The sequence below is a fragment of the Anthonomus grandis genome, chromosome 6, assembly GCF_022605725.1.
Source record: "Anthonomus grandis grandis chromosome 6, icAntGran1.3, whole genome shotgun sequence".
Lineage (NCBI taxonomy): Eukaryota > Metazoa > Arthropoda > Insecta > Coleoptera > Curculionidae > Anthonomus > Anthonomus grandis.
The window spans coordinates 1991944-2017507 of NC_065551.1; the positions used below are offsets into that span (position 1 = coordinate 1991944).

Genomic DNA, 25564 nt, shown 5'->3' on the forward strand with positions numbered 1-25564 from the left:
ATGATATACAAGGATATTTTCATTTGTGGTATATTTGCACAATTTAGTCAAAAAAACGAAGGTTTTTAGCTGAAATTCTAAGGCCTCTTGTAACCCATGGTTTTCGTTTCTTAGTTTTAAGCCTCATTTTAGGAAAGCACTTGATCTTATCACACAGAACTTGAAAAAATAAATTAAGTGGGTCAGAAGCCATTTCAAGTGCATTCCAATTTACCGAAGCTGTAGCAGCAGAAAAAGCTTTGAAATATCTCCTGCTGAAAATTCTTCCCATATAATGAGATGAAGATAATACAGTATTATATGGCATTTTAGCAAGAATAGCTTCATGGTCGGAAATACCAGATGGGAGTACTGTGCATAAAACGTCATCAAAATTTGTACAGAAATAGTCAATTGTAGTTGCAGATGAAGAAGTTATTCGTGTGGAACGTGCATTTTCAAGTCGTAAGAATTTAAAATACTTAAAAGAGAAGTACGTGGCAAGGTTTCATCAGTGTAGTTGATATTAAAGTCACGAGCCAATATAACCCCAGAGTGTAGGGACAACTGGGATAAAAAAAAAATCAAGTTTGTCCAGAAACATAGCAATATTTCCTGTAGGTGGCCTATAAACACAAATAATATATAAATTAAAACGCTTACAAAAAGAAAGAGAGAATTCAAAAACATTCTCTAACAGAAGATTATCATACTTATCAATATTACAAAAAATCGTTTCAATTGTTTGCCTAGCCAAGATCATGGTTCCTCCATGTATAGATTGTTGACAAAAATTTGATATAGGAACATAATCAGATATTAAAAAACATTCACTAGGCCTCAACCAGTGCTCAGTCAGAAGTACAATATCAGGAAAATTAATATAAGTAATTTCAATGTGTATTATAATAATGCAAAATTCAATAAAAACGATGATACTGTTGTATATATAAAGAAAAGTCTAGATGCCTCAGTCCAAAATTTAACTCTAAATAAATCAAGAGTTACAGAGTTACACTAAGCCTTTAGATTATTATCATTTATTTATATGATAATAGTCCTTTACTGACAAAAAATAAATGGCTGAATACTGCAACCAATTTTTTGTTAATGTAGGGAAAACTATGGCCAGTAAAATAAAATCTCCAAACAATATTTTCAAAGTAAAGTATAGATCACTCAACTCAATGTTTTTAACACCTGTTTGTAGCAATGAAATTATTGAACATATAAATTCACTAAAAAACACCTGGTTATAATGGAATACAAACTGAAATCTTTAAAAAATTTCACCTATATATGACTAATCCATTAATACATATAATCAATCTTATATTTACATCGGGCACTGTCCCTGAATGTTTTAAAACTTCAGTTGTTACTCCCATCTATAAAAGTGGGTGGAAGAAAGCCTATAATATATATATATATATATATATATATATATATATATATATATATATATATATATTATAGGTTTTCTATAATTACAATAGTAAACATAAACATTTTTGTATAATATAAACGTGTATGTAACAATTTAATTTTGGTAATATATGAGTATGAGTTTTCAACCCTAAAAATTGTACCAAAGCCTCATCTAGTTTGTTTCAGGTACACTGATATGAACACCAAATATGGAAAAAAATACCGGTTGTTCGGAGGATACAAGGGAATTTAAAAAACGGCATATTTGCGGAACCACCCTGTATTTCGGTTATAAAAGCGAGAGCCTTATAAATTACGTTTTTTTTTTAGAACGTCCAAACATTCTGTAAAAAGATATTAATGACGTGCATCTTTTATCAGAGATTTGAGACTTATGTATGAGGCTTAATTCCGCTATTTCGCACTCACTGGTAATCTTATTCCAGGCTCTCACGAATTGAACTTACCTATTCCTATTTGTGCATGTAAGAATTATAGATGTTTTAGTTGGATCCTTATCTCCTCTGGTTTTTACTAGACTGTACCTACGCATGGCGTACCTGAGCCACTTTTTTAAATCTATAAATTTTGTCGAGAACTTAATTTATTTGTTTACGACAATACATATTCGCGTACTTTGAATATTAATTAAAAGAAGTTATTCTTCAGAAGATAGTAGATACCTTACCTCACAATTAAAACAATTAATCAAGCATTTATTTTCTTTATTTATTTAAAAAGTACAACAATAATTTCTTTAAATACTTATTAAATAATGCACATTTTAATCACAAGTGATTGTGATAATTGACGGAACCAAGCGCCTTATCACAGACAGTTAAAAAACGGCTAAGTTCTAATAGGAAGACCTTAAAAACTCTAAATCTAAAAAACTGTATCTATTTCCTAATATATTCTAGAGGATGTCCCAAATAAAAAAAAATGGGTCTATTTAACTTGTTTGTTTTACATTTAAACATAGGGCAGTGAATATTTTTTTAAAATACTATTGGCAACCTTAAGCAAAAACAAACTTTTTATTTTTTGGGACATCCTGTGTATATTTCCCTAAATATAATATAAAAAATCAGACTTAACATCTAAATTGGCAAACATTGAACTTACAATAGCTAATTTGGCAAATTTTCTTGAACACAAAGCGAGAGATCTTAAAAACTGTTTCACAGTATTAAAAAAAGAAAAATATCAATAAGAAATGAGATTCTTAAAACTATAAGACGATAAATAAAAAATGGATACTAAAAACTAACAGATATTTAACAATTATATTAGACAACTTAAACAGAATCGTGTCTATAGAGTGTGATGCTTAGTACCAAATATCTTGGATAGAAAGTATTCGTAAAGCGATTTTTCATTTTGTGTCTTAATTACTAATTATTTCTTTAGCCAGTAACCATTAATAAATAAGATTTACAATGTTTTTTTTAATAACAAGTGTTGGGAATTAGTTATAATATTTAATTACATATATATAGGATAGGTGCTGGTAAAGCCCCACGCCGGAAAAACATATATGCTGGGCGATGTTTACCTTTTGATATCCGATGTTGATAAAAACCAGAATATTAATTGAAAAATAAAATTCTAAATTTTCTTAATAAAAAAATTTAATATAAACAGAGCAAGAAAAATGAATACCAATTTCCATAGGATTACGGTGAACGTGAAAACGTGAGTATGGTTTGGTGAGTCATGTTTCTATTTGTTTAAAAAATGTATAAGGTCAGGTGGGGTAACAGTGTACGCGGGGTAAGTGTGTACACAAATTATAATATAATAACTTTCGCCAAAACACCTGCGACATCTATGAAAAAAGTATTCAATCATATATCCCCACTAATCTAAAACATTAAATTGTCATAGATGTCATGTATTTTAACGTAGCGTGCTTTTTAAATTCGGAAGGCATTTTTTGCAACGTTAAATAATTTGAGTGCTATAGATTAATTCACTATCATCCGACGATCACAATACCATTTTCTATAAGTATCAGTTTTGACAGAGATTAGAGGTATGTATTTTTATATATCTATTCATATTTTTAGTTTTTTTTACTACTAACCTAAATATTTTGTTTACTAAACAGTTGCCCCATGAAAAAAACTTATTGGGGCAATTGTGTAGTGATTAAGGCGGGGCAAGTGTGTAGCATACTACACACTTACCCCTTTCCTACGATTAGCAAAATTCATTATTAATTACCTATATTTTTTCCTTATTTTCAGGCAAACATGGTTAGAAACTATAAACGAACTTCAAGTAGAAAAACTTCATACACTACAGATACATTAAAAAGGGCTTTAAATGAAATTGAGAGAGGTTTGATAACTCAATACGGCGCGCACAAAAAATATAACATTCCACAAATGACCCTGAGCTATCATCGACGAGGTTATCGAGGTGTAAAGAGCTTAACGATGGGAAGAAGTACAGCGATTTCCAGCGAACAAGACGAAAGGTTGCTCAATGTTTAATAACAATGGAAAAATGGGGGGGGACTAACTCGACGAGAGGTATTTAATATTGTTGAAAAGTATGTCATTCTAAATAAACTTAAAACGCCATTTAGAGCAGGCCGGCCAGGTAAAGATTGATTTATAAGTTTTTCGAAGCGCCACAATTTATCCACTAAAAAACCCCAATCAGTGGAGTTTGCTAGAAGGAAATGCTTAGATCCATTCGTAATTAATGGCTACTTTGATATTTTAAAAACACAGTTGGATTCCCTAAATTTGCACGACAAACCACGGCAAATATGGAATCTTGATGAAACCAATTTTTGTCTAGATCCAAGCAAGACAAAAATAGTAGGCAAAAGAGGAGCTCCATCTTCTAGAACAACTGCAGGCAGTGGAAGGCAAAATATTACGGTCTTAATGGCTGTTAGTGCAGATGGGTTTAAGGCGCCACCGTTAATAGTTTTCAAGGCAAAAAATATGTGGCAGGAATGGGTTGCTCCACGTGATGAAGAATTCCCTGGAATAACGTATGCCACAACAGCAAACGGATGGATGGAATCCGATATATTTCTACAATAGTTTAAAAAAAGTTTATTAGAATCCTTTGGCCCAGAAAGACCAGTCTTGTTGATATATGACAGTCACGCGTCCCACGTGGATGAAAGAATAATTAGAGCAGCCAGGGAGAATGGGGTGATCATTCTTAAATTACCACCCCATTTATCCCATATTCTACAACCACTTGACCTCAGTGTTTTTAAGTCTTTAAAAGTTAGATAGGAGTATGAGTTGATCAACTGGCAGAAGCATAATGAGGGTCAAATTCCAAAGAAAAAATTTAGCTCTTTAGTTTGTAAAATATGGAAAGAAACTAACCACGAAATTATATCTAATGGTTTTAAGAAAGGAGATATTTTTCGATTTAATGCATGTGTTGTTGACAAGGAAAAGTACGATCCATTATTTTACAAGAGTTGGGAGCAACATCAAGGGGTACGAAGATTTCCTGATGAGTCGATGGATATATTGCAACCAGGACCCTCAAATCTAGGTCAAAAGGACAATAGTGCTATTGCCAAACATTTGAGACAACATTCCCTAAATATTAACAGAGAAGATACAAATCATCCTCATTTGTCAAGCCCTTATTCAAAACCAGGTCCAAGTGGATACCAAGGGCTACCAGAACAGCGATACTCTTTTGAAGAATTGCTATTGTCTACAGTTCAACAGACTAACGCACCCGAAAAAGTAAAGAAAAAAAAAGTGTGTTCTGGAGCCGATGCGGATATCAGAACCGATATTATAACTTCTGAGGAAGTTATATGTCGCTTGATCGAAAAGGATTGGACTGTTTAAAACAAAAATCAAATAAATAAATCGGCGCAAAAAATTTAAACCAAATTCCATGAATGAAGAAGAGGACATAAGTCATGAAGAAATTATATTCCAAGAGAGTGATGATGATATAATAGAGGAAGAGATGAGAAACGCGGAAGCAGTTGATGCATGTATGGAGCAAATCAGTAAGCCTTCTACAGATATACAAGAAGATGACTGGGTGCTAGTCTGCCTTTTAGGGAAAAAATCAAAAAAATATTTTGTCGGACAAGTCTACTATAAATTGCCTATTTATTGCTACTTTTTATTAATCGAACTAAGCAGTTCAGAATTACCAAGAACCTCATTCATGGTTATTTCATCCATCCAATTTCAAACTCCAAAACCTAAAAAATGAGCTTGATCTTTAATTCTTTTGGTACTATCCATGTGCGGGATTTGTTTCACTAAAAATTTAATATTTTCAAAATCGAACAAACGATACCAGTTGCATGCTACGATGGAGTCTAAGCAAACCTGTAAGAATGGGGGATGTTAGTTCAAGCCCTAGTTTGGAAGACTTCAAATTGACTCTCTCATAATAAAGAGGATGAAGAATTGGAAATAAAATTAACCAAAAAAGTGCTAACTTTAGACCCCTTGGCTTCTTCAACATTCACATGGAAAGATCCCGAAGAATGTACTATAGTTAGCAGAAGCGACATTATAAGGTCTCTCCCAAATCCCGTTTGAACCGGTCGGCGAGGTTTAATAAAATTTGATGTAAATTTTTCTGCATATAATATTCAATAATTCATGTTTATAAACTTGTTTAAGTGATTTACATTTAGTTATAATCATTGCATAGAATATTCCGTTTTCATTTTGTGTTTATAAATAAAAAATATTCACCTACATGTCACTTTGTGCCAAGTCTTAGTATTTTAAAACAATCGCAATATAGGTAAGTTTTACACATTTGCCCCATATTCTTCTTAAAGTAGGCATATAGAGGATACCAGTTGTCTACACACTTGCCCCAAAATAGAGAGAAAGTGTGTAGTATAGACTTTGTTTTAAAAAGAAATTATAAGTCTAAATGTATCTAAAATTAAAAAGTAAGCGTTAGAATTGCGGTAATATATTAAGCAAAGACGAAAGATTTTTTAAATAAAACGGGAAATTTGTGTTTGATTCTGCTTTATTTTTTATTAATAAATAAACCTAAACTTTCGCAACTTTACTAAACATTTACCCCACTTCACCTTATTATTTTTAGTCAGAAAGGGTGCGAAAAACATTTTAAGATCTAAAAAAATATTGAGCGACAAGGATTTAGAAGACATTTATGCAGCAAGTGATTTTAGTGACACAGATACTGCTTATGATAGTGACGACAGTATTGCCGACAGAGATTTCGTTCCAGATTCATTAGATGAGGATTTATATAATGAGGAATTACAGGCGGTATGGAGGACGGATCAGAAAAGGAAGCAAGATACTCGTACTAATAAATTACAATTCAAAAAAGCAAAATTGCACAATGATGATGAAATCGCATTTTGATTCAGGAAAACGCTCTCCCTGATCATTTATTTGGCAAAGATGGGTGGAGTGGAGTAATGTAGCCCCAATATCTGAAACGGGAAAAACTCCTGCCAGAAATGTGGTTTTTATTAGACCTGGCCCAGTGGGCCCAACTAATGCTCCTACTGAGCCGCTTGAAGCGTTTTCTTTATTTTCTTGACGATTATTCAAGGTGTCTACTGTAAAAACCGCCAAACTTTAAGAGGTGATTAAACAAGTCATTTGCAACAAAAAAGTTGTATAACATTTTTTCTAAAATTAGTGGTATCTTCTTCGTTGTCGTTTTTCTAAAATTTGGTAAATAGGGACATGTTTTTTTTCAGCAAAAACCACTGCATTTAATATGCTTTCCAATGATTTACTTACTTTTGTGATAGCTATTTGTTTTCACAGAAATATCATGGGCAAAAGGAAGAAAACCACAAAAATTTTAAATTTTATATTTCTTTTAATTATTTAATTATTTTTAATAATTTTAAATTAAATTTAAAAATTCTAAATTTTAATTTAATTGATTCTTCTCCATGCCTGGAGAAGAATCGTAGATACCCAACTAGGGTGTTTTGCCTCTTCCACTACCCACCCACATTGGCTTTGACAAGAAAATCACTGCCTTCATCTTATTATAACGCATGTTTAAAGAACTCATATTAGAACAGACCTATTCATTGGATGATATTGAGATCTTGAATTGAATATTATGTACATTTTAGTGTTGTTTTTATCTATTTATTCACCGTATGTTCTTGATTGTTCTACTAACAGATTTATGTGTATTTTGAAAATGTTGATTCTTTTTATAGCATATATTTAACATACATGTATTGTTCTTTTCATAGAAATTGATGACCAATTTTGTGTTTATAATAATAAAGTATATTTTGAGTTGTTATATGGATTATTTCTCTTTTATTGTTTTGCCGAATATAACCAATGTTAAAAACTTATACCGTTAGTATTTATTATCAACAATTTGTAATAAAAACGTAGATATATCCAATTTTGTTGCCTTATTTTATAAATATTCACCTTCGTATCTGAATATTTTTCTATTTCACTTCTGATAACTATCAAATTGAATGCACCCTCTATCAAAAACTATATCTTAATTAGAAAATTATCCAAGCTTTACTTCAATAATTGAAAATAGCAATATCTACTTAGATTTAAATAATTAGCCTTAAACGTAAAAATTTTTGAGAGCTTGATTTTCCAAAGCTTGGAATCGCTACCAAATTTACGGCATAGTAAAAAGAGGCCACTTATTCGAATCGACAAAAGGCAACAACGCAGAGAGAAGATCGTTTTTTACCACTTTGGGCAATTAGGGGCTGCTACTGCTAGAAAACCGCAAAATCCCCTTATGTGTGGGAACGCGAATTTCGGAGCAAACGATACGAAACCGACTTCACGAAGGACTACTCCATGCCAGACGACCTGCTAGAGCCCCTAGATTAACTCCAGCTCATCGAGCAAATCGTATAAACTTTTGTCAAGAGCATCTTAATTGGAATTTAGAGCAGTGGGCCAGTGTAATGTTTACAGATGAAAAAAGATTCATGTTATGCAATACTGATGGGCGTGTTCGTGAATGGAGACGTCCCGGTGAACGATATTTGGATGACTGTGTGCAGGAAATTGTTCCATTTGGAGGTGGATCAATAATGGTATGGGCTGGTATTACTTTGACAGGACACACGGACCTTGTGGTATTTCGGGAAGGGACTTTAACGGCTGTCCGTTACATAGAGGAGATATTGGAACCTCATGTTGTCCCATTTGCCCAAAATATGGCCAGGCCACACGTAGCCGGGGTCGTGAGAAATTTCCTGCAGGAGCACAATATTAATGTCATGAGATGGCCATGCCAGCCCGAATCTATATCCAATTGAGCATCTCTGGGATGAACTGGCAAGACGTTTGAAGGATCATCAACCCTTCCAAAATCTGAACCAAGTTGCAGATGTTATTTTAACGATTTACGAGCAGTTACCACAACAAATAATCAGAAATTTGGTGGAAAGCATGCCACATCGTTGTGCCGAAGTTCTTAGAGCCAGAGGTGAACATACTCATTATTAATGTACCTTTTTCTTAAATATATATTATTTGTTTTTGATTCCTTAATTTGTATTTTTTGAATCGTATTACCAAACAGCCTTTTGAAAACAATTTAAGTATATTTTAATAAAGGCACCTATAAGCATAAACTACCTATAAGCATAAACTATGCTAAAAATATAAATGTTTGACAAAATAATACATATATTTTTTTACTTATTGAATTTTAAAGACGTCTCTACTTTATTACTACGAATGTCTCTACTTTACTTTAAATCTTTACATTTCTCAAAACTTTAATCAAATCCGATACGACCTCGTCTTAGCACGGCAGAATGCATGTAATAAATTAAATTGAAACTAAATTTACCTCTTTAAAAGTAGATATCTCGATCTAATCAATATTTCTGTTTTTATATTTTATCGTAAGTTTACGATAGTAGTAAAGCATCAACCACTCTAAGAGACATGACATAATTATATAAAAAACTACCTAGTTTACATTATCAGGCAATAGCATTATTATTTTTATCTATCTAGGCATGAGGATTTTAGGAACTAGGAGATTCTTTGTAATATCAAAGATTATAGAAAAACCACCAATTGTATAAGTAAGTGATGAATAACGCGCAATATTTTGACGATTCATTAAATACATCAAAAAAATATCCGTTTAAGGCATTTGTATAACATCGAGATCTGACAAATTTTGACTGTGCGCATAGTAATTAATATTGCACTTTAACAACCATTTGCATATTTTTTCTTAACTTATTATTACCCCTATGGCCATTTTGTAAATGACACAAGAGTTAACTAAAATGTAAATTACCTGTGACAAAGTCCAGCAATACCACAAAAATATTTTATAAAAGCGTCACCTGCCCCAAATTGGCTGAAATAACCATTTCCATCACAGACTGAAAAACGACTTGTACGTTGGCTGTATCAGTTGCGGTACAAAAATGCGGGTATAGAACTTTCCTCGAATCTCCATTTTTTAAAATGAACTTGTGTTGGATAAATAATGCTCCTCTATCGACATCTTTGTCTGGACCTTAAAAAGGCAATTTATTCCTTAGGTTCTAGATAACATACGGAGAAAACTTACCTTTATAATCGGGAAAGTATAACCTTAAATGCCGTTTGGAGTAAAGAATTTTTTCCCTAAAAAGGTCAAACTTATTCAAAAATAACACAAACGAGGCTTCTCTAAAAAACGGATTATTGACGATTTGGCCAAATAAGTTTAAGCTTTCTTCCATTCGATTAACATTGGGGTCTTCCTAAAAAAATGTTTATGTAGAAAAATTTTTCAAACATATTGGATCACTTACTATAAGGGTCATATCGTATCCGCTTAAAGATATTACAAAAAGAACAGCTTTAACATCATCAAAACAATATATCCACTTCCTTCTTTGCGATCTTTGTCCTCCTACATCGTACATGTTAATGATCATATCCTGAATTCGAAACTGAGTCTCAATGATTCCTTGAGTCCTAACTCTGGCCCTCAGGACGTCTGTTGGACTTGGCACATATTTTGGATCACAGATTCGTTCCATATTTTCAAATAAACTAAAAGGGTTATTCTTCAGATCGAAATTTTTAAAATTAATCAATAAACTCACTATAAAGCAGAATCGTTTAGTTCATATTCATATCCTCTTGCCACAGCTAGCCTCACTCCTCGGTCAGACCATAGAGCCTGAAGGCTGGCAGCCACTTGTGGCAATACAGTAAAGCTCATGTCAAAGCAACTTTCTGCTGCCAACACATTTTTGGCATGGACTTTGTTTCTTGAAAATTCTAAATTTATCCTAAGCAAACCCATGCCTGCTAAGACATACTTCATGGAAGACAAAAGGTTATCTAAGACTGTTGGTCTAAAACTATTCAGTTCTGTTCGAGTAAAACCATCTGCATGGATGATTTTCATTTGCTTCACTAGGGTACTTTTGCCGCTCTCCCCAGCACCTAAAAAGCGTATTATTTCCATATTTTTGTATAAGTGCATTATTTCCAAACACACAAAATACATATTCATACATTTAGGCAATAATCAAATAAAAACACTACTTTTTCCAAACCACAAAAATTAAATCAATCAAATCAAATCGTTTATTTCCATCGACATCATAACAATGTATAGTAATTGTCAATAAAAAACTACAATGCTAATAAAAATAGTATAAAATTACAAGATATGAAAGGAAACAAATTTAACTAAATTTAGTCAATCTACAGTTAAAGAACTATGTCAATTAGTAAAAATGACAGTCAGATAACATGATCCTAAGAGCTTTCTTAAAAGTTGGAGAAGTCTTGAGAGATGATTAAAAATTTTGAGAGATGTAATTTCCGGACCATCCTGTACCTGCGACAACCGAGGGAAATAAAAAGGATGTATAATTTATCGGCATTTCGAGTTTTATAAAAATTAAGATCTTCAGATCTCATGTGGTTGGAAAGATTTTTATGTACTTAACATGCGACCAAGATATATATGTTAATTATAGTTAGGATTTCTTCTTTTTCAAAAGTACCACGGCAAGTTTCTCTGAAGGAAAGTCTAAACATCGTACGTACAATGCGCTTTTGATTTATTAGCATTCTCCCAATACTGGAGGAATTTTCCCAAGCTAATAAGACATATGAAAGAGTGAAATGCACTGAGTAAAAGCTCCATTTAGATAACCCAAAAAGCTTTCAGGCTATGCTTAAATATTCAAAAAATGTAATGAAAAAACTACTCCAATGTCAAGTGTTCTTGCTATGGTCATTTTTACCTTGAAATGGAGTGGTTTTTACAGAATTCATTTCCATAGTGTCCTTTATAATACTTTGAAGAAATTGCACAAAAATCCTAAATAGCTTTAAAATCATAGCAAAAATTATGGAGAAATAATTAAAACATCTAAACTAGGCCATTTGTTTCAAAAATCTCTAATCTGGCGAGCACTGGGACTTGGAGGGCAAAACTTACTATAGCTCAGTAAATATTTGATTCACATAAATAGCTCAGATATGAAATTATGCATCAAAAAACTCATTATCCTTGAATGAAAGTCCTTTTTAGTAAACTCAAAAAGCTTTTTAACTATGCTTGGTTCTTGCCATGGTAATTTTTAACTTAAAATTAAATGGTTTTTATGGCATTCATTTACACAATGCCTACTTTAATATTATAAAGACATTACGACAATATCTTGAAAATTATAGTAAAAAAAGTTGAAGAATAATTGAAATAGCCAAAAGCTTCAAATTTGGTGAAGCAATGGACAAGTAAAATAGGTTCTAGCTCAGGCATCAGTACTAGAATGACAAAAATCGTTCATATATGAAGTTATTCATTAGAAAACGCCCTTACTTTCAGTCAAAACAAATTTAGTGTTAAACGACCTCAGCAGTCAGAAAAAGAGGTGAAATATTGCCTCAACTGTCTGGAAGAATCAATAATTGATTTGTTTCTTCCAGACTTTCATAATTTAGTTATGAAAGTCTCCAGTAATCTAAAAAGGCATCAACTGCAGTCATAATAAAAGCTTTTAAGGGTAAATGCATCCACATAGTCTCAAAGCTGCAAGATGGCATAATTGCTGTGGGACAATCTACTGCACACAGATTCCACCTGAGGATCCCACAATAGATGTCTATCAATTACAATTCCCAAGAACTTGGCGTGATTAGTGTTGTTAGATGAGGCTACTTGATGACTCCTCTCTAAAGAGTAAGCTCCGGTCCTGAATAGCTCGAATCGGAGTGAAAACAATGAAATTGGATTTCAAACTATTCAAACAAAGACCATTTTTCTGGCACCACCCCGCAATATCAGCTATACACTTGGTGGCTTTTGAGTGGATAGACTGATAGTCAGTACCCGACACAACTGCTGATGTATCGTCGGCAAAAAGTGTTATGTAGCTGTCATTAACCAGAAGAGGCAAGTCATTAATAAAATGTACCCTGTGGAACCCCAGTGACGACAGTTGCGCAATCAGATATGGTCACCTGACTACTAATTTTCAATCCGGAGCATTTGATACCATTAATCATGCTTTAGTATTAAATAAGATCTTTCATTATAAGCCGGACCTCTTATACCATTATGAAAGATCTTATTTAATAGTAAAGCATGATTAATGGTATCAAATGCTTTAGTAAGATCAAAAAAGATACCAACAGATTTTAACTTCAATTCAAAATTATCTAATATATTTGTATAAAGAGATATTATAGCATCTGAGAGTACAGACCTGAATCCAAACTGATGACAGTATAGCAAAAGGATCTAAAAACGCAATAAGTCTTCTTTTAAAAGATTTTTCGAAGACCTTTGAGAATACAGACAGGAGAGCAATAGGCCTATAGTTACTCACTTCTGTTGTCTCCCCCTTTTTATGAAGAGGTATGACAACAGCTGTTTTTAACTCTTGAGGAAAATATCAGTGAGAGGGAATAGAAAAAGAGATTGGGATAAACTGTTGAAAGGCACATTCATACCCATGGGTGCCTAAAAATTATCTGTGATCTTTTTCCCTGACTCTACAAAAAAATTATTAAAGGTATTAGCAATATTGAGGTTGCCAGTAACTTTCTTTCCATTATCAGTAACCAACACACTTTGTTCTGAGACTTGAGAAGTTCGTGATTGAGTTAAGAATTTCCCATGAGGATGGAGTTATAATGTTAGAAGTAAGCAACTTTGTTGAATTATAGGCTTTTTTAGCATTTACAATATTTTCTTTATGTACCTTCAATCTCCTTCTATAGGATGTCAGTAACTTATGGTCATGAACGGTCTTTAGTTGAGTATGAAGTAGTCTCAAATGTTTGCCCCCATTAATTATCAATGGTGTCATCCACTGATAAGACTTTCTGTGATATGGCTTCGATTTGTGTGATATGACTGTGATATGACTTCCTTTTACATAAGGAAGCTCATAATAAATAAGAGAACGTCTCAAAGAAGTAAGAAAATTTAGTTTCAAAATTCAGAGTCTCAATAATTGACAGCCAATGTTCTTTGGACAACAAGTTGTTAAAATAGTGTATGTTTTCATTAGAAAAGGATCCAGAACTCATAAAAAAATTTGCTTAAATTGTGTCAAAACTCAGCACAATGATCAGAAAACGTCACTTCAAAGGTTTCAGTTGAAAACAGTGCAGCAAAGGTTCAGAAAAAATTAGTTTAAAACCATATGAGCTAAATGCGTCCACAATATGTACTGCTTTTTTACATCTGGAAATAAAATCACCACAAAAACGCATTAAAATATTAGGTTTATATAAAAGCTTTAACAATTTCTCAAAGTATTCACTAAAAGTTTTAAAATCAGAGCTAGCAGGACGAAATATACAAAAAACTAAAATCTTAACACTATTTACAGTCTGGAGAAGAGCAGCAGCACATTCAAAGTTACCAGACAGTGAAAAGTCTTTATTCTCTATATGTTTGTAAGTACTGAAATCAGATCTGACAAATAATAAGAAGGAGACCTGTCATTGTCATCTAGCACTTAAATCATAAATTCAACAGCATTACAGATACTTAGGAGTATACAATTTATCCAATATAAAAAAATACATTGTGATATTTTTGATGAAAATCTTGAAGCTCTGTGTATATGTAGAATTAGTCTTGACCATATTAATTTTATGCTTGTTGTAGTTGTTTATTTTGTACCTAATTGTAGTGTTGACGTTTACCTTAGATTTTACCATTGTGTTGAGCTAAAACTTTTAAATTGCAAGTGTTTAATTTTAAGTAATTTTAATCTTCATGATCTGGTCTTTAATGTTCATAGTGTGCCTATTTGTGATTTTAATAGCTTATACAAATTTTAACCAAATTAACACTGTACATAATGTTTTATGTCTTATTGTATCAAGTTATAATAAGCCCCCATTTATAGGGCTCTATAGAAGAGATTTATGATGGCCCCATGTGTGCTGGATTAAATCTATTTGAAGTAAAACGCAAAATGTTTTTACTTAATTATTTAATACTCTTATACAAGTTTTCTACTAAACTGCATTTTATTTTAAGAGTTTTGATGTTTTTTGAAGTATTTATATAAAACTATATTTTATTTATTTTTACTTCTCACTGGATTCTTTATAGCCATCTTATTTCATAAAGAAGAACTTTAATGTCACTTTTTTATTCTATTTAGACACACTATGCTAGCAAAATTAAAATTCTCATCCATTCACATCCAGTACCTACTGAAAAATGTATAGATCATTAATCTTAATAAAGAATATACAAACATTTCAGAAAACTATATAACATTCTTTTAAAAAGTAAAGTACCAAATGAATGTTGGTTGTGTATAATAAATGAGAACTATCTTGAGATAGCTACTATTAAATTTATTGATAGGATTTAGGATTTATTTTTCTGCAGTGTGTCCTAGGTCCACCCAAATTGGCAACAAATTTCCAGTTTGGTATAATGGTGAAATTATTAGGTTAAATAATTATAAAAATCTATGTAATGCAGAACTTAGTATAAATACAGATACTGTTTCTGGTCCTATATTCGTAACCAGAAGAATAATTTAGATATATCTGCTCAAATTTGTTATAATAATAACTTTGTATCTAGAATTGAAAATATTGCACACATATTTGTGAACTATTTTAGTTCTGTGTTTGTTTCTGATTTGTCAATTAACCAGGCAAAGTCTCCACTTAAAAATTATTTTTGCAATAAATTATTTGATGAAAAGGAAAGATGCCATTAATAAACTTAAGGGAAATAAATCTATAGGAACTGATGGATTCCCTGGCTATGTTTTCAAGGGCTGCAATGATATATTGGTAAAACCTCTTGTTCATATTTTTAATCATAGTCTACAATCTTCAATATAGCCAAAGGTTTGGCATTTAAGCAAAGTAATACCATTATTTAAAAAAGGTGCCAGATCCTTACAATCAAAAGCCTTGGATAAGTGTGCTGCGTTCCAATATGCAGGTAGAAAAATATTAAACACCAAAAGCTTTAAATATGAGTGAAAGTGATCAAGAGGATGCAGAGTGCAAGATCTGCAAAAGGGAAGTTAGAGACCAGGGGCTTTTCTGCAAAGGTAAATGTCAATCGTGGTATCATGTCTCCTGCCTAGACATAAGCTCTCAACTATATAAAAAAAATCAAAGGCGATGTTGGCAAAATCCTATTATGGATGTGCGACTGCTGTAAAAAGGAACTTAAAGTGTTGATGACAAAAGCAAAATATGAGGACAGCACAAAGAAAATGTTTCGAATACTGGAAAATCTGCAGGGTAAAATTGCAAAATTTTTTGCATAGAAAATAAAATGCAAAAAAACTGTGCTATAGTTCTGGAAAATTATAGGTCTAAAACTACAAATAAGGATGAACCAACAAAGAAAAATATACCTAGTATTTTGTTAAAGCCAAGACAGACACAAGATGTGAAAAAAACGTTTTTGGATCTAGAACAAAAGATTAAGTCTGAAGCTCTGGGAGTTAAAATTTCAAGTAGGAAGGGGCTATCAGAAGGTAAGATTATAATAAATTTTCCTTCTAAAGAAGACCTTATTGCTCTTAAGACCTCAGTAGAAAAAAATCTTACTGAAAAATATGATATAGTAGAGACTAGTTTGAAAAACCCCAGAATCAAAATACCAGGTCTTGTAAACAAGTATAGGGAATAGGATAGGGAAATTGAAGATATGATTAAAAAGCAAAATAATTTTATATCTGAGAATGATTACCTTAAAGTCACATTTATTAAAACGATTCTAAATAAAAACACTATGACCATCTATGCATAGTGTGCACCTAAAGTTTTCCATCATTTTATGTGCACTAAGAAGATTTATATAGGATGGGAGAGACTTAGTGTGTACGAAGATATTGGTTTGTTAAAGTGTTGGAACTGTCAACAGTTTCATCACAAGGGAAATTTATGTACCCACAAACAAGCTTGTAGCAGGTGTTCTGGGAAGCATAATGTCAATGACTGTCAAAGTCGTATAGGAAAGTGTAAAAACTGTGAACTGAGTAATAATAAGTACAAAACTACACATAAAATGAATCATGAGGCTAATGATCCACAATGTCCGAGTTACCAGTACCATTTGGCACGTGCAAAATCTAAAGTAAATTATGGATAACTTTGATCCTAGAAATTTTGACTAGAATAAAGAAAACACACCCGAATGTATGCTGGTAACTCCGAGTGATCTGTCTGGTCATATAAGTTGTGATAAAAAACTGTTAAATATAATGCATTTAAATATCTGTGGGCTAAAGTTAAATTTAGACAATTTATTAGTATTTATTACTTCATATAATCTCATTTCCTATTGTGATATAATAGTTCTCTCAGAATGTCATAATTTAGATACCACAAATGCTGTCAATATTCCTGGATATAGTATATATTATAATGAGGCACATTACAATTCATTTGATGGAGTAGTTATTTACTACAAAAATCATCTAAATCCTGTATTTTCAAATAACAAACTGCAATCAGGTAGTACTGTCATTACTATGAAAATTCGCATAGATCATCTAGATTATAATATATTCTCTACCTACCGATCCCCGTCAACCAATGTACTTCAATTTTTGGATGACCTTGATTTATTTTTTAAAAATTGTCAAAAATCTAACATAGATCTGTTTTTGGGCGACATAAATATAGATTTGTTGAAAAGTAGTGATCAAAAAGTTATAAAACACCTAGCCTTAATGAATTCAATTGGATTTGTTTCCATGTGTAACAAAACTACAAGAGAAATTAGTAATACTTGTATAGACCATATATTTATGAGAAATAAAATGAAAGCCAAGGTAAAAAAAGCCACAACATTTATTATTAACCACGACATTACTGACCGCCTGCCTATTATGATAGATATCTCAAGTCAAGACAAAGAAAATATAGACAACACTGACATAAATACACTAACAAAAACTGATTACACACGACTAAGACATGAAGCTGAGTTAGTTGATTGGAATGCTATTTTAGCCATTAATGATCCAGAAGAAGCATGCAAATATTTAATAAACAACCTCACTGACATAATAAATAAATCTGAAATAAAACTAAAATACAAAAGAGCAAAACCATGGATTTCAACTGGGTTAATTGTTTCTATTAAAAAAAGAGATAAAATGAAAAGAAATTTGAGATTAAATCCTACTGACGAAAATAAATTAGAATATACTAATTACAGAAATAAATTAAAAAGGTTAATTACATTAAAAATGAATACTATAAAAATCAAGTTTTTGAGCATGAACATGACATTAGAAAATTGTACAAATTAATTAATGAGGCCAAAAATCAAAATGACAAAAAACCACAGATATTACAAATTAAAAAGCAAAATATGATTCTGACTAAAAGCAATGAATTTGCTGATTATGCTAATGATTATTTTGTTAATATTGGTGCTCAAATTTCTGGTGCCCTTAATATCGCAGAAACGCCAACCCCTATAAAAGAATCAATTCCTAACTCTATGTATTTAAGACCTACAAATTCAACAGAAATAGTAAAACATATAAATTCCCTTAAAAATAATGGCTCCCCTGGTATTGATCAAATTACTTCTAAAACAATAAAACTTCTATATTTAAAACTTAAGGATCCAATTACACATATAATAAACCAAATTTTCAAAACAGGCATTGTACCATCTTACTTTAAGGCTTCTATCGTTACACCAATTCATAAATCAGGAGATAAACTCGATATAGGAAATTATAGGCCAATAAGCGTTATTTCAAATTTTGCTAAAATTTATGAGAAATGCCTTAAATCACGACTTGCTGATTTTTTGAATACCATTGACGGCATATCAGAAAATCAATTTGGATTTCTTGAAGGTAAGCGGACAACTGATGCAATGTATGAATTGGTAAAAAATGTTACTGGTAATTTAAAAGTAGGCAAAAAAACGATAGCTCTATTCCTGGACTTGCAAAAAGCGTTTGACAGCGTATCCCATTCCCTCCTCATTAATGTCCTTGAAAGAAATGGTGTACGGGGACCAGTTTTGAGCATCTTTGAGAATTATCTCACAAATCGTACTCAATTTGTCAAAATAAATAATATATTAAGCTCTCCCAAAAAAATTAAACATGGCGTGCCTCAAGGTACCGTTCTCGGACCAATTTTATTTATTCTTTACATAAACATGCTTTGTAATCTTAATGTGGGTGGGAAAGGTATAGCTTATGCTGATGACACAGTAATAATTTTTTCAGATAAAACTTGGGAAGGGGTGAGAGAAAAACTTAAGGTTGGTTTCAAAAAAACTAAAGATTTTCTGGATACATTCAAACTAAGTTTAAATATTTCTAAAACATATTATGTAGCCTTTTCACTTACAGCAGCAAATAGACCAAATTATAGCAACATTAAAATAAATGATAACAATTTAATAAAAGAGCAAAACGAAATAAAATACTTAGGAATTATTTTAGATAACAATTTAAAATGGAACCAACATGTTATATATATTACTAAAAAAATCAGATGTCTAATTTACAAGTTTTATTTGCTTAGACAATTCTTAAACAAAAAAAATTTAATTGTAGTGTATAAGGCACTTGTTGAACCGTTGCTTAGGTATGGTATGTTGGTGTGGGGTGGTATGTACAGTATGAATATGGAACAGTTAAGGGTTATACAAAATTACATAATTAAAATCATTTTAAAAAAACCAAAACTCGTTATACTCAAAAGAAATATCTAATATTAGAACATTATATGTAATAGAAGTTGGTAATTATGTCCATTTAAATAATAAATTTAGTTGCACCATCATATCACATAACTATCCTACAAGAGGTAAATCAAACCTACATAACTCTTATGTAAAAATACTATGGAACAACATTTTGTAGATTATTTAGGGCCAAAACTTTACAATTTGTTACCTCACAACATAAGAACTATAGAAATCATGGGTACATTTAAGAAGAAATCTAAAGAATACATCTTAAATTTTTTAGAAATTTTTCAATAATAATTAAAAACAATGTACCATAAATCAAAATTAAGTTTATCTTGTGTATTATCAATTTATTAAGCGCGTTAGAAGTAACTAGAGCGTTTAGAAAATGAGGCAATTGTTGTAATTTTTAGAGTATTTGTAGTATTTTTCAAGCACATACAGGTACTGTGTACCTAGGTGCTAATATTTATATAGCTTTTCTATTTTGTTAAAATTCAATGTAAATTACTTTATGTTTCTGTTTAAATATTAAATTAAATAAATTAAAATAAAAAAAAGTCACAGAATACTGCTGCAGCAACTTCACTGGAATGCACCTCTTGCCCTCTTGAAACCCAGACTGTCCCACCCTTAGAATGTTAAGTCTCTCGAAAAATAATTTCATTCTCACCTTCATCAATTTTCAACAATCTTAGATATGGTAGGGAAGAGAGCTATTGGTCTAATTTACAAGAACTGCTGCAGACTCTCCCATATGAATCGGAACAATAATTGCTTGTTTAAGGTAATAGGGAAATATATTTAAAAATTCATTTAATGAATCTATAATAATAGATTTCTATATAACCTATAGAACTCTATTTGAACTATATTATACTATACCACCTAAATTTATATCTAGAAAATTTGAGCTATACAACTTACCCAATAATAAAATTTTGATAACATTACTTTGTTGCTTAGCAAATTCACCAAGCTGCTTATCAATCTCTTCACTGCGCCTCTTTGCTTTGCCCTCCTCACGTTCTAACGTTAAACATGCCCCCATGACAAAATCATTACGAAACACACTTAAAGTTTTATTTCAAAGATTATGGTTTAAAACCCTTTAATTTTTTAAAAGGCTTTCAAACTTTCAAGGTCAGTCTTAATTCAAAGTTATATTGGGTTTTCGCGAATATATTAATTACTCTTAGGGTATGTAAAAAGGCCGATAATTTTTTTCTGTGTTTATCACAAAATAAACTCTTTAATCACTGGGGAAATACATTATTTATCAATGTAAATTGAATAATATCAGTGAGCAAAAAAGTAAACAAACGGAATGTAGGGTAAGGTTAGGAAATAAACAAAGCGATAAGCGTGAAGAAGCAAAGCGTCTAACACCGCGCCATCTGACGGCGGTGAACTTTACGGACAAACAGAGCGTTCAGTAGTAACCAAGGAGACTGGTTATCACAGAACACAAATATATGTATGCTGGTTATCAGGAGACTGATCTCCGCGCTTCACATACGAGATAACATATATGAGTACGCAAAATTGAACGATAACTGGGTTCGCAAAGTAGCCACCTGAGCGGTGTTGGTCAGAAGTGTACCTCGCTCTGATTGGTCACTCTGCACGGTGTTTTTATTTACACTGGCGTCAATTTGACGTTTTCAAAAAGATAGAATCAGGATCATTTCAAAGATATTGTCATAGATAAAGACGCAAATATACGTATGTAGACGTGGATATTGTCAGTATATGTCGTAAAGTAATCGATTCTGCTAGAAATATAAAATACTTACCAGACACGAAGACAACTGTACTGTGTTCATTACTTGAAAATGTGAAAAATGTAGGAAATGGTAAATCAGGTAATAGGGGTTCAGAAATACATTACATAAAATACAAACATCAACATTTCAATAATAATAAAGATCTCGCAAATTATTGCAATAACTATTTTACAAACATTTGAATAAATACGTTGAAAAATATAAAAAAAGCCGAAAACGAATATAAAATATATATTTATAATGTTCCTAGACCCAACATGTAAAAATAAATAATAAAACACATTTTCTCTCTAAAAAATAACTCTGCCCCAGGTATTGGCAGCATTAGTTCTAGATTTGTAAAAATATTTCACATTAATCTTATAAATCCTTTGATCCATATTATTATTTTAATATTTAGAACAGGCATATTTCCTGGCCAATTCAAAACCTCTATAATATCACCTATTTAAAAGGTGGGTGATAAAGTTGATATAGGTAATTATCGCCCCATAAGTGTTGTCAATAGTTTTGCCAAGATATTTGAGAAGTGCTCAAAGGACAAACTCGTAAATTTCTTACAAACAAATAATTTGCTATCCCAGAAACAATTCGGCTCTATTGGTGGTCTTAGTACTTCAGATGCTCTATATAAGTTGACTAGGCAGGTTAGTGAAAATCTGGACAAACATAAAAAATGTCTGGCATAGGGTTGCCAGATGTCCTGGATTTCGCAGGATGTCCTGGATTTGAGGCTGGAATGTAGGCGTCCTGCGAAGACCTGAGGAAGGACGCCTAATGTCCTGGATTTCAGAAAAGCAAATATTTCAAATTACAAATCCTTTTTTTTCACGGCTCCCTCCGGCTGCCGCGTTTCGCTTAATTCGAACGTAATATTCTGTGCATCTTTTGATAAATAGAAAAAATGCCATAATATTAACCACGCAGATCGCTTTGCGAGACGTATCCAATAGCGCTAGCGGCACTAGCGCGGCGGACGGCATTGGCAGTTTGATTAATTTTTGGGATTCAACCAAATGTGTTTACTATTGTTTTGTGTTTTGAGGTTATATTATATTACCATCAGTTGGCAAAAGTTCTTATACAACCCGCGAGTATAGAGTTAGTTATTGGTTTTTCAAGTATTTAGTACACCTTTTAGTTTTACACATTTTCTTTCTGATCAGTAGAAATTAAAAAGGTAATTATTTTTTGGGTTTAAAAAAAATATTGCATTATCCCGATACCTATTTTGATACATATTTTGTAAGATGGATGAACTAGATGGCCCAACAACACCATCAAAAAAAGCTAAAAGATTAAATAAATATAGAAAAGAATGGGCAAATACATTTAATTGGCTCGCAAAGGATAATCAAAAAGCTAGGTGCAAATTGTTTAAAAAGTCTTTTTCATTTATATATGGGGGTCTAGGTGACATAAAGCGGCAAGCAGAAGGCTCTAAGCATAAAAAACACGAAATTGTGTTAAAGCAAAATAAAACACTACAATCATTTTTGGGACGAGAAGAAGTTATGGATTCTCAACAAGAAAAAATACTGGCGTCAGAAGTGGCAAATGTATATCATACTGTTAAACATGCTCATTCCTATAATTCATTATATTGTTCAAGTCAATTGCTTGCAGTAATGTATCCTGATTCCAATATTGCCACAAAAACTCGTTTGGGTAGAACAAAAGCAAGTATGATTGCTTTTAATGTCCTGGCCCCTTTTTCAGTAGAAAGTCCATTATGTGAGCTTAGCAAAGGAGTTTTTTTGGAATTTTGGAATTTTTTTGGAATATCCACAGATGCCTCTAATCATAGAAGTGCTAAGCTTTTCCCAATACTTTTAAGGTATTGTACATTTAAGGAATTACTTACACGTATACTTTTAAATAAGTTTTTTTTAAGGTATTATGTTCCATCAGAAGGAGTAAAATTATTTCTTCTTGATTATTTCGAAGATCCCGACGAGAGTGCAAATGGTATTTACACTAACTTAAAAACTAGAATTCAACATGCTGGCCTTTTATTAAACTACATATCATGCTATTCGGCTGATAATGCAAATGTTGATTTTGGACGCTTGCATTCTGTGTACCAATTATTATATAAGGAGAATAATAAAGTTCTTGCAGTGGGTTGTCCTGCGCATATGGTAAACAATTCTGTAAAAAATGCTTTAGCAAAATGCCGTTTTGATGTAGAAACTTTGATTTTAAAAACTTTTAATCAATTTTCATCTCAAGCAAAAAGGTGCAAAGAGTTAAAAGATTTTTTTAATTTCGTGGATTTGGAATATAAAACTATTTTAAGCCATGTACCGACTCGTTGGCTAAGCTTATTTCCAGCCATAGAAAGATTGCTGAACATTTTTCCAGCCATTAAGAGCTACTTTCTTTCCCAGGAAGAAACAATTCCTATTGCACTATAAGATTTTTTCTCTGAAGACAATTTTGTAGTACAGAAAACTGAATGTTATCTATGTTTTTTCACAACTCACTAAAAATTGTTTTTGACACAGAACAAAAACTTGAAAAAGCCGATTTACTTTGTTTCGAAATTTCTTTGGCTTTCTAGCGTCAAATCTTTTAAAAATTTTTGCACGAAATGAACAAACTCAAATAAGAGAATCCTGTTTAGAATTTTATAAAAATATTGCTGCTTATCTAGATTCAAAATATGAATTTTCAGAAAATAATTTGTTTTCAAAATTAAATATTTTTTCTTTAAAAACTTTATTTAATTTTGATTAACTTATGGAAGTTGTAAACAACTTACCAATCGACATAAATTTTGATAATCTGTATGAAGAATTTTGTATAGTCAAAACTACCCTTGACAAAGCTTTCACTTTATCTGAGGAGACTAATATTATCCAGAAATGGAATAACATATTCATAGGTAATCCGGAACTTATTAATTTTTTTAAAATAATACAATTTGTTTTTTCCATATACGGGTCAAATGCTGACTCTGAAAGATTTTTTTCTTTATGTAATGCAGCCTGGAGCGACAGCCGCAATAAACTCCTGGTTGATCACGTAAAAGCAGAGTTTCAGATTAAAACTAATTTTAATTTAAAAAGCAAAGAATTTTATAATATGGCTATTAAAAATAAAAGGCTCTTGCAGGTAGTCAAATCTAACCAAAAATATTCTTTTTCATCCAAATAATTTTTTTTAAAGCATTTTAAAACATTTATCATTTATGTATTATAAAGTAAGAAATATACGAGTATCCTGTTTTAATTTGGTACCATAATTTAAACCAATGTAATTTTTATGTAAAATATATTTTTTGTAATACATATCTTTATGTAAAATATAAAAAATCTTTTTTTTATGTAAAATATACTTATGTAAATAACTGTCAGTTCAATAAAAACATGTCCTTCATTATTTTTATCTATCCTTCCTTTTTTTAATATTGTGTCCTGTGATTTTTAAATTTAAACCTGGCAACGCTAGTCTGGCAGTGTTTTTAGTCCTGGCAAAGGCTTTTGACACTGTACCACATGATCATCTGTTGGAAGTATTGAATTCGTGGGGAATTAGGGGTCCAGTGTTAAGAGTCTTTGAGAGTTATTTGTGGGACAGGACACACACTTAATAATACATTTACTGATCCTGCTATTATAAAAATTGAAATTCCTCAAGGGACAGTAACTGGGCCAATTCTATTTATCATTTATATTATTACACTAACTAACATGAGTATGTGTAATGGTTCATTGGTATCATACGACGACACAGTCGCAGTATTTTCTGGTTCTTCTCGGGGAAACGCAAAAGAAGCAGTAGAACGTACTTTAGCTAAAATAAAAGATTGGTTGGATTCTTTTAAGTTGAGTCTGAACAGCCAAAAAACTAATTATATAGCCTTCACTGCAACATCAGTTAATCGACCTCGATTTGACCATATTACAATAGAGACAACTCCTATTAATGAGGTACCACATGTCAACAATAACACCAATATACCGGTGTTATTGTTGATAAGCACCTAAAATGGAATCAACATATCCTAAAATTGACTAGTAATATGCGCAAACTTATTTTCCGCTTTTATATTCTAACGAATATCTTAAACAGCAAACTACTCTTATTGGTTTAGCGATCGTTGGTTGAATCTCTTCTGAGATACGGAGTGATCGTCTGGGGAGGCCTATATAATAATTCTTTGAAACAACTCAACGTTGTACAGAATT

At 31.7% G+C, this 25564-nt stretch overlaps 2 protein-coding genes across 3 annotated transcripts; one reads left to right on the forward strand and one right to left on the reverse strand.

Annotated features, from left to right (window-relative positions):
* Positions 1-2115: 2115 nt before the first annotated feature.
* Positions 2116-20966, reverse strand: LOC126737175 (guanine nucleotide-binding protein G(o) subunit alpha-like). The gene is made up of 5 exons (XM_050441942.1): positions 20512-20966; positions 10493-10838; positions 10196-10439; positions 9970-10144; positions 2116-9915 (listed from the first exon to the last, which is right to left on the reverse strand). Exons 1-5 carry the CDS (start codon positions 20633-20635, stop codon positions 9725-9727), a joined length of 1080 nt encoding a protein of 359 aa, XP_050297899.1. The 5' UTR covers positions 20636-20966; the 3' UTR covers positions 2116-9724.
* Positions 20967-21089: 123 nt separating this feature from the next.
* Positions 21090-24623, forward strand: LOC126737174 (uncharacterized). 2 transcript variants are annotated; one of them, XR_007660954.1, is made up of 3 exons: positions 21090-21449; positions 22998-23208; positions 23266-24623. XR_007660954.1 is itself a non-coding variant. In XM_050441941.1 (2 exons), the coding sequence occupies exons 1-2, from the start codon at positions 22622-22624 to the stop codon at positions 23786-23788; spliced, it is 1110 nt and encodes a 369-aa protein (XP_050297898.1). In that variant the 5' UTR covers positions 21681-22621; the 3' UTR covers positions 23789-24623. The 2 variants fall into 2 exon arrangements, 1 of the variants encoding a protein (XP_050297898.1); XM_050441941.1 differs by lacking the exon at positions 21090-21449 and having other exon boundaries at positions 21681-23208.
* The last annotated feature ends 941 nt before the right edge of the window (positions 24624-25564 follow it).